Here is a 9408-nt window from a genome sequence, read left to right on the forward strand (position 1 = left end):
AGAAACCGAAACAGGCACATGCAGGCCAGCTGGGGACTTGATACACAGCCCAGCCCACAGATTCCCTCAGTGGCTTATGCTCTCTGGTTATTGCTTGTCTCCAGATCCCTTCCACTAGGGATGGACACTAGGGTCTCTCTGGAGTCCCCCGGCTGGAATGCTCTGGGACTTGGCAGAGCTGGGTCTCTCCCTCAGTGGCTCTTCTTCCACAGTACAGAAACCCTACCTGTCCCGGGAGGTTAAGTCATGTGCCCTTTCACCTTCAAGATCAAGGAGTCTGGGGAGACTCATCAGGAAGCTCTTCTCTCTCAACACTTCCTTGCCCCAAGCCTTCAGGTCGGTGTTCCTCCAAACATGGCCTCTCTTCCTGGGGTGCCAGGCCCCCAGGGACGTGCCCCTCAGCCTCAGAGTCACTGGTGCATCTCCCTGGGGTAGAGCTATGGGATCAAGGAGACGGGGACAAGCATTCCAGAACCCGGGAGGAAACAGCCAGAGAATGAAACCTCGCAGTCACATACTCACACGGCAGCTGACAACGGGCGGGCGGCGGGCCGCTACCTAGAGAGGAGGACACTTTCTGGATTCTCCTCCTTTACTCTGCTTCCCTCCCTAGCAGGCCTCCTGCTCGCTCTTCACCAGTGCTTCTCCCTTCCTGCACAAGGGCTTCCTCTTCTCCCCTCAGAGGCCTTTCTCTGTCCAGGAGTCATTTATAGTACATGGAATCTGGCACTGGACAGGGCATATAACACATGCTTCATAAATACTTGTGGAGGGGAAAGCAACCAAGATAAGATCTAAAACATAAATCTAGACTGCCGAGCCTCCCTCTGCCCTCATCCTAGCCCTCAGGAAGAAAGATGATAGTATTTTTCCTGTGCAAGTTTGGAGATTTTGCTGGCACTTGAGCATTTAGGCTGATGGACAGAAGACCCGGCTGACAGTGAGTTAGACAAAGACATTTTATTTTTTCAGAGGGATGTGGAAAAAAGTTTAATGTTAGCCTAGGACTTCAGTAACATTAGGAACCCGACTCTTTCATCTCTTCACGTTAATTTTTCATCCCACAGGTCTAGGGTGGCTACCATAGCCCTATGCATCATAAGGAGGATATTTCCCCATCCCTGAAGGGCTCTTCCCCCATCTCTGAAGCAGCTCTCAGCTTTAAGCAGAGGACAGAGAAAGCCCAAACAACCTTCTTTCTGTGCCCCATCCGTCAGAACCAGGTCCCACTTCACTTTTCCCTGAAGGACAAGCTTACAAAGCAGCTGATGACAGCGCCGTGCTGATAGCGCTGCCTGTAACACTCTTGGGCCTCTGCTGGCAACAAGTCCCTTGCTGCACAGCAGGTCACAAGCTGCCTGGCCATAACCCCCCAGCTCTGTATCTACTCCTCATTCCAGAGTGTCAGGGACAACACCACTACGAGGTGTAAGAGAAACAGAGTTTCTTGACGGGACCTTGGCACATCAGATATTCTTCAAATGCCTCTGGAATTAGCAAACAGTACAAGACGTTTCCCTGTTAACAATTCTGAGATCTTTTTGGTCTTGAGTCCTTCATACAAGGGGTGGCGGCACGGCTTCCTGGGGACGTCTGCCGTTTCTTACTTCCCAAGACCAGTTATCTTGGTTAGCTTTAACTGTAGAGGACGGTCAAGGGCCACACTTTTCTCTTGGCAGTTTAATAACCTGCCAGCCATAAAGGAGTGGACCACGGTAGCGCTTTCAGTCTGTGCCAGAAACGATGAACTCACCTACAACTAACATAGTGTTGATTCTTTCAAGAGAAGCTGGGATCGGAGGGAGCACAAGGGGCAAGTGAATGGAGGCACGGGGCAGAGGGTGCATGAGCGTAACCGTGGCTGATCAAACTGTTCTCGGTGTCAGGGAGGATGCGTGAGCCTCAGGGCTAAAGAGAAGTCCAGATAAAGGGGGGTTACAAAGCCCACCCAAACACTGTTGCAGCACTGCTCTGAGGCTCTCAGGGAGTGGACACTCAGGCATCTGGATTCTTGCAGCGCGGGGGCTTCTGCCCTGAGGCCGTTGGCTTCAGACATATCAGATCTCTTTGCTGAGGCAGAGAATGTGTCTCTGAGGGACTGCAGCCCACAGGCCCTCAGGGTTCGGCCCTGTTCCAACCCGTGCCTCTCTCATCTGCAACTGCAGCGAGTGCGCTAAATGTCCTGATAGAGGAGGTCATATTTGGGGATGTTCTTGGGGTCAATAGGACTCTGGACGATAAGTTTTCCCCTCATTGCTCCCCGGTAGATGACTTCAATCAAATCTATGAAGTCTTGTTTGGTTTTGAAGCTTCCTACGAATTTAGTGTGATCCGGAGACCTGCAGCACAGAGGGAAATAACCGTGTCAGCAGCAACTGGTGGCCTCTTTCTCCCTCCCTGTCTGGGAGGCTCTCCATGTGTGAGTGCCGCCTTTTTCCCAGGCACAGGATTCAGGACTGTATCTAGGGCTGTGAGCCACTCACATCAAATGTGGGAGAGATCCCACTTTTCTATCACTTTCCACATCGGTATCATGCAGCGCGCTCTGAGTACTGAGTGGGCAGAGCTTGCCCAGTGTCTCTGAAAGACACCCATTAACTTTCACAGTCTCTCAAGTTCTCAGCACTGACCCTTCTGAGTTGTGGGTATTACTAAATAATCTTACAAATTATTTTAAACATCAGGTATACTGGTTGTAGAAAGTTTTTAAAGAGAAATAAAATCAGCTGTGAGGCCAGAGTCACCTTTTGATGTATATCCTTCCAGTCCTGTGTGGGGGTGTGTATCCTATTTCTTTTTAAAGATAATAAGAATCACATCACAAACTACTAAGCAATGTGATTTTACAGATAGTATTTGGCTTAGAGTTATAAAATATGCATCTACAACATAGTATTAAACTCCTGGAAATGTAATTACTAGGTTAAAAGATTAAGTACAAAAGTGTTTGATACTGTGTCCTGAATTCCACATGAGAAGGCTGTACTAAACTGGTACAGTGGCGGAGTCCTAGGACAAGCAGCTCCAAACCAACAGTGTTAAACGCGTCTCCATCAGGTTACCGGAAGGCAGACACATCTGCCCGACAGCAAGAGGTGACCCCTGGACACAGCCAACTCATACTGCCGTGTGAACAGGGTGGAGAGCAGGACGTTACGGAAAGCACCATGTGACTTATTTTGACAGGCGTCATTGAAGAACGACTTCAAAATTCGCTGAGGGGCAACAGACAGTCGGCTAGAGAGAACTGTGTTTTCCCAGAAGGGATGCTTCTTTTGTCAATGCCAAATACCATCCCCTACCCCCCGTAAGTATTTTGCAACAGATTTTTTCTTTTTTTGGTAAAATTTTCTACTCTATGCTCAGTTAATATAGCTATTCTATATTGTCTATACATAAGGACAGCTGGTCAGTCTTCCAAAAGCTATATATATTTTTCATATTTAGTTGAAAATTAAATTTGCCAATCACACTTGAAGCACTCTCGTTTTACACTAAAGTTTCCCATGAAAAACAGAGAACATTAAATAAGTAGACAACACTCACTTAGCCAGGCTCAGGGGGCCAACAGCATACAAGGTAGTGAGCTACCCGACCTGCCCTGAAAAGAAACCAACCAACCGAACAAAGAAACTTTCCAGAATGAGTGTACAGCCACTTTAACTCACCCATAATCTACTTTCATGTGCTGCCCATTGAAGAAAAATACAGTAGAGGGAATGTAACTGATGTCAAAATACTGTGTGTAAACTGAAGTGTGGTCCACATCCACCAGGTAAATGGCAGCCATTTTACTTAAGTCAGCCGATGTCTTCGAAAGCTGTGAACGACAAGATGCGTGGAGGTGACACTATACTATGTCAAACGCATAACGCTTCTTTTGTGAAACATACCATAAACATACACTATATGAAACTTAGTATAGTATTTTTGAGAAAAATTGTGTTTGAGAAAATACCTAATGAAGAATCCCATTTGAATTCCAGAACTCGATATGTAGACCAGGCTGGCCTTGAACTCACAGAGGTCTGCCTGCCTGCCTGCCTCCCAAGGGCTGGGATTAAAAGTGTACACTGTGCCCAGCTGGACACAACATTCCTCTTCGGAGGCTGTATCACGGGTGGGAGGGTGGTAGGTCAAAAGGCACTGTGTGCTTGTTTGAACGAGACTGGCCCCCATGGGCTCATCTGTCCGAATGGCTGGGTCCTAGCTGGTGGAGCTGTCTGAGAAAGATTAGAGCGGCATTGTTGGAGGGCGTGGGTCATTATGGGCAGGTTCTGAGGTCTCGTAAGCCCATGCCATTTCCAATTTGTTTGTGTCAAGGTGTTTTCTCAGCTCCTTCTCCAGCACCACGCCTGCCTGCCTGCTGCCATGCCCTGCAATGATGGTCATGGAGTCTAACCCTCTGAAACCGTAAGCCCCGGATAAACTTTCCTGTGTAAGTCGCCTTGGTTATGGTTTTATCACAGCAATGGGAAAGTAACTAAGACACATTGGGGAAAATACTTTCTTGTGTTTTGTTGATGTTTGATTCTTTCTTTTTGAAATTAAGTTTTGTTTTTTTTTTGAAGTTTTATTTATTTGTGTGTGTGCGGGGGCTGGGGGTAAGATGGGCACATGTGGGCACAGTGCATAAGCAGGAGTCAGAGGACAGCTTGCTGAGGCCAGGTCTCTCCTTCTTAATGGCAAGAGCCCTTACTTGCTGAGCCATCTCATGGGCCCGTGTGGATTATTTATGCTCGTTTAAAGCGAGTTCGGAGCATAGCTCAGTGGTACAGTATGAGGTCTAGTGTCAATGCTCAGTATTTCAAAACTAACTGCAGATCCCGAGAACCTGCCATAACGACTTAGAAATATCCACACAGACACCGACCTTCCGCAGGTGCTTTCCTCCTGGAAATGAAAAGCAGAGGCAAGCCTGATGCCACCGCCCACTGGCTAACTGTCCTCAGTGCTTCGCACCTGTTAACCCATTTAACAGTTAGTGTACCCCATGGGCTATGGCTGCTTAGCATCACCCTTTTAGAGGACAAAGCGGAGGCACAGGAGGAACTTGTTTGTTCCAGGACACACAGCTCCTAAGCAGTAGGGCTGGCATTTGAACTTTGGACTCGTGGTTTCCGCATCAATATAACTGTTTTGTTGGCCTTTGGGAGTTGAACTCAGGGCCTCATATATAAAAGGCAACTGTTCTGCAGCTGAGCTACACTTCCAGCCTAGAATCTATACTCTCTTCCATAGCTAAAAGTATAAATTTCTGATCATGTTCTCTAGGTTAATATATCATTCTTACTTATTGACCGGGGTGTACGCATGACGTGTGAGTACACATGGAAGTTAGAGGACAACTTCCGGGTTTCAGTTCTCTCCTTCCGCTTTGGGCTCCAGAGACTGAACTCAGGAAGTGTTGTCTAGCAGGTGCTTGACCTGCTGAGCCAGCCTCTACGTTCATCTCTAACAGCATAATGACTCCTCTTACATTTGGTCTCCACAGTTGACTGTAGCAACAGAGATGGGTGGGGAGAGATGTTTATCCTTCGTTCCATCTCCATGATAAGTAGGGACAAGAGAAAAGGCACAGGAACTCTATCTCACAATTTCCACTCTTCACTAATTTGAGTGTGAAGATGTGCTGTGAAATTTGATGTCTCCACCAGGCACATTCGAGAAGCAGCAAACAAGAAGAGTACTGGCAGCTAGAGGAATAGTTCAGAGCCCCGCTTCGCAACCTGTATACCTTGGAGGGGTTCCTCCTAGACCTCTCTAGAACTTTCTACACTCAGTCTGTGACTGTTGTTGTTTTGAATGTTGAAAGGACAATGCTCAGGCAGCTGGTATTGGCACTTCCTGTTCTGCTGCTTGGCCAGTGAAGTGAGCTTTGACAGGTGCTAGTGGGGGAGGGTCAGGACAGACCTCACCATCCATTTGGGCCACTGATCAGGAAAGGCACTGGATCAGCCCTTAGAGAAGGTGTGCTAAACCATACCAGGCCTGTTCCTTTTTAGGACGCTGAGTGACAACAGATGAATTTTCAACTAAAACTGCCAAAAACAAAAACAAAACAACAAAACAAAACAAAACCCCAAAAAAACCAAACACACACACACACACACACACACATACAAAACAAAACCCAAAACAAAACAAAACAAACACCTCACTTACAATATCATCCAGCTGCAGGCAGACGGGGTCTTCATCTCTCCCAAACCTGAGAACCAACACCCTCTCCGCAGTGCCCTTGATTGCCTGGTCCACTTCTTTCTTGCTGGTCAGTTTGGGCAACAGGAAGCTCATCTTGAAACAACCCCGTGCTAGTTTGCGCTATCCATCCTGCAATGTCTCAGGGCTGTCTGCACGAAGTGTGTGAGCCCTAATGTAAAGAACAAAACAGCACCACTTAGCACATACTGGCCTTGTACTCAGGTGACTTTCCGGGAAGCCTGTACTGTGAAGAGGCTCCCCCTCTCTTGTCATCCTTGGGCCAAGCTTCCGGAACTTCATGTGCCAGCCTGACCCAGCAAGGAAGAGATGACACCCTCCAATCTGAGGATTGAAGATTTTAATTAGAATGGAACAGGAAGACAAGGCAAAGCCTAAAAACTGCAGAATGCTGTTCCCAACCGGGTAGAGGCCGGGGAGAGCCACAGGTGGCTGAGCAGAGACAGCAGCACAAAGAGATGTTGGCCTGCAACTAGAGGATGCTGCTACCCCTCCCTCCCACTAATACCACTGCCAGACTTCAGATGGAACCAGAACTGATGAGAGGTGCTGAGGCAGACAGAGTTGCTGATCTCCGCAAGTCTAAGGTGGGAGGAAGCACAGCTATGAGGGTCGGGGATAGCAGAGGCTCAGTACCTAATCCTCCCACCTTTCTGCACTCTGCACTGTTTTACATCTAATATTTAATGAGATTCCCATATCTCTACACATAAAACTTCCAGATCCGATCACAGTAGCATACCATTTCCTATGTGGCCCCTACTTCATCGGTCCTCCATTGATGGACGTTTGTATTTTTCTCAACTCTGGCTTAAGGAGTCTTCCTAGAAGCATTTTATCACATGGCAAGCAGACCAATTAAGAGTGTGTGAAAATCACAATTAAATACACAAATCAGGAGACCCTGAGGTAGCGGGGTCTAATCCGGTTTCCTCTTTGTCTCCTTTGGGTGCAGGGCTTCTCATTCTGTAGTTTGCTCTGTTACACTTCTAGCTCTAAAACAAAGGCTAGAATTTGTGCTACAAAATTGCTGATTTTTTTTTGGCAAGAAATTCCATATGTGAGAGACCCCCCCCCCACCCCGATTGAAGAGCTGCTATTGAGGGTATCCACAGAAGACATGACTGGGAGATTAGATCCTCTGAATTTAGTTTCAAGGACTACTGCTATGAGATGTGGTTCTGTTTTTTTTTTTTTTCTTCATCAAAAATTATATTTCAAGGTATGAACTTGGGCTGGGAAGATAGCTCAGTTGGTAAAGTGCTTGCCTGGCAAGTGTGTGGACGCAGGTTAAGCCCTGGAATCCATGTTCAAAGAAGCGTGGTATTCAAGAGCATCGTTATAATCTCAGGGCTGGGAGGTGCGGCAGAGCGGATCCCTGGGGTGTGATGGTAATCGAGCCTAGCCTATTCAGTGAGCTGCTGGCCAACCTGAGATCTTGTCTCAAAAACAAAACAAAACAAAACAAAACAAAGCAAAACAAAACAAAACAAGAAGAAAACTTCAACCTACCAGAGTGATGGCACCCAAGGCATGATACCCCAGATTGCCCTTGGTATACAAAACTGCATGGACAGGTATACATGCAAACATGCACATACATGAATATGCACACACACAAGATTTGAATAAGATTTATACAAGACAACATTGTTCCAGCTATAGGTCACAGTTTATTTAAACATTTTTACATGCATGTCTTGCCTGCATTTACGTCTGTGCAGTACTTGTGTGCTGGTGCCAGCAAAGGCCAGAGGAGGGCATCACATTCCTTAGAACTAGAGTTACAGACAGATGTAAGGTGCCAATTGGGTGCTCAGAATTGAACCCCAGGTCATCTGGAAGAGCAGCCAGTGGTCTTAACCTCTGAACTATCTCTCCAGCCCCTAGGCCACACTTTTATAAATAGAGAAGCTGACTGCCAGGAGGGATTTCATCTGTGAGTGCAGAACAAATTACTGATGAAAGAGAAACACAGAGAATATGAAACAGTCTCGCCACCAGGATTCAAGCAAACAAATGTCTGTGCTACTAATATAAAGATGAACAGGAGGGTGTGTGGTCAACAGAGAATCCTGTATGGTACTGGACAATTGCTGGAAGGAGTGGGAAACTAAGAGCATATCCAAGACAATGTCCACATGAAGTATATGAATAGAGAATCATAAAAGAACAGAACACTAAATACCTTCGGAATACCCAGTTTTGTAAGTAGACAACAGCAGGTTAAAAAAAAAACATATATATTGACAAACATTAAATAAGGACATAATACACAGAATGGTGAGAGAGCAAAGGAAGGGCCATGTGGAAATGCCTAGTTTGTTGGAATTCAGAGACAAAATCAGTTTGGAAAGAAAACTGATAAAGAGTCTTTACACAAAAGCTCTATTTTCTACAATATGAATAAAGACACAAAGACTTACGTTCATAGGCTACTCAACTCATTTGTCATGGCGAAAACCTCAAACAACCTAGCAGGACACTGATAATAGTCCAGCGATCTATCTTATACACTGAGAAAAGGTTATGAAGCTGTATGTAAAGTCTGATTCCTTTTTTTTTTTTGGTAGAAACTTAATGTATAATATTTACAGAGAAAAAAGGAAATGCACATCCCAAGATATCGGCAAAGGGCATATCTGAATATGAACTGACAGGTGATTTCATTTTACTATTATCCGACTAAAGGTCTCACTTAGTAGCCCAGCTTGGCCTCCAGCTTTTGGCAATCTTCCTGCCCCTGCCTCATGACTGCGGGGATTACAGGCGTGTATCACTACACTGGGTAAATGACTTGACTTTTATTTCTGTCAGGGCAGACGTGTCTACCTTACAAATTATCCCGCACTTGCGTTTTACAAGGTGCTGTGGTTGGGTTAGTCCTGGTCCACAGGGGCCAGGAAGGACACTTCAAACTGCCTGTCAGGTATCCCTCCACCGCATAGCCTACGCACAAATGCCTCTTCCTCAGAACGTGGGAAAGGACCTTAACCCCAACTAACCTGGGCTGTCGCTTAGAAAAGCTTCCTCGGACCTGAACCTTACGAGCGGAAGTGAGAAACGCGGACGCAGAAAATGAGCGTGTCGTCGCGCGCCCGGTCAACAGCCCAATAAGCAGAACGATATTAGTTCTTGCCCACTTTGCACCGCACAAACCGGAAGCAGTGTCATTTCCGCCCTTAG

General features: G+C 46.5%; 1 protein-coding gene and 1 long non-coding RNA gene across 3 annotated transcripts; one reads left to right on the plus strand and one right to left on the minus strand.

Annotated features, from left to right (window-relative positions):
* Nucleotides 1–945: 945 nt before the first annotated feature.
* Nucleotides 946–9382, minus strand: Txnl4b (thioredoxin like 4B). 2 transcript variants are annotated; one of them, XM_021657838.2, is made up of 4 exons: nt 9228–9382; nt 6166–6373; nt 3669–3820; nt 946–2339 (listed from the first exon to the last, which is right to left on the minus strand). In XM_021657838.2, exons 2-4 carry the CDS (start codon nt 6295–6297, stop codon nt 2174–2176), a joined length of 450 nt encoding a protein of 149 aa, XP_021513513.1. In that variant the 5' UTR covers nt 6298–6373; nt 9228–9382; the 3' UTR covers nt 946–2173. The 2 variants fall into 2 exon arrangements, with proteins under 2 accessions (XP_021513513.1, XP_060247993.1); XM_060392010.1 differs by lacking the exon at nt 9228–9382 and adding an exon at nt 8649–8796.
* Nucleotides 3061–4565, plus strand: LOC132656814 (uncharacterized). Its single transcript, XR_009594557.1, has 2 exons — nt 3061–3307; nt 4324–4565. It is a non-coding gene; the product is annotated as an uncharacterized LOC132656814 (long non-coding RNA).
* Nucleotides 9383–9408: the final 26 nt, after the last annotated feature.

This window comes from Meriones unguiculatus, chromosome 10 (assembly GCF_030254825.1).
Source record: "Meriones unguiculatus strain TT.TT164.6M chromosome 10, Bangor_MerUng_6.1, whole genome shotgun sequence".
Taxonomy (NCBI): Eukaryota; Metazoa; Chordata; class Mammalia; order Rodentia; family Muridae; genus Meriones; species Meriones unguiculatus.

What these genes read in the sequence shown, in the direction of transcription:
- Txnl4b (XM_021657838.2), bottom strand. Translation starts at nt 6,297, where the DNA reads ATGAGCTTCCTGTTGCCCAAACTGACCAGCAAGAAAGAAGTGGACCAG. An exon ending in GCCTGCAGCTGGATGATATT is followed by an intron (nt 3,821 to 6,165) that starts GTAAGTGAGGTG and finishes TGTCGTTCACAG; the next exon opens with CTTTCGAAGACATCGGCTGA. An exon ending in CACATGAAAGTAGATTATGG is followed by an intron (nt 2,340 to 3,668) that starts GTGAGTTAAAGT and finishes TCTGTGCTGCAG; the next exon opens with GTCTCCGGATCACACTAAAT.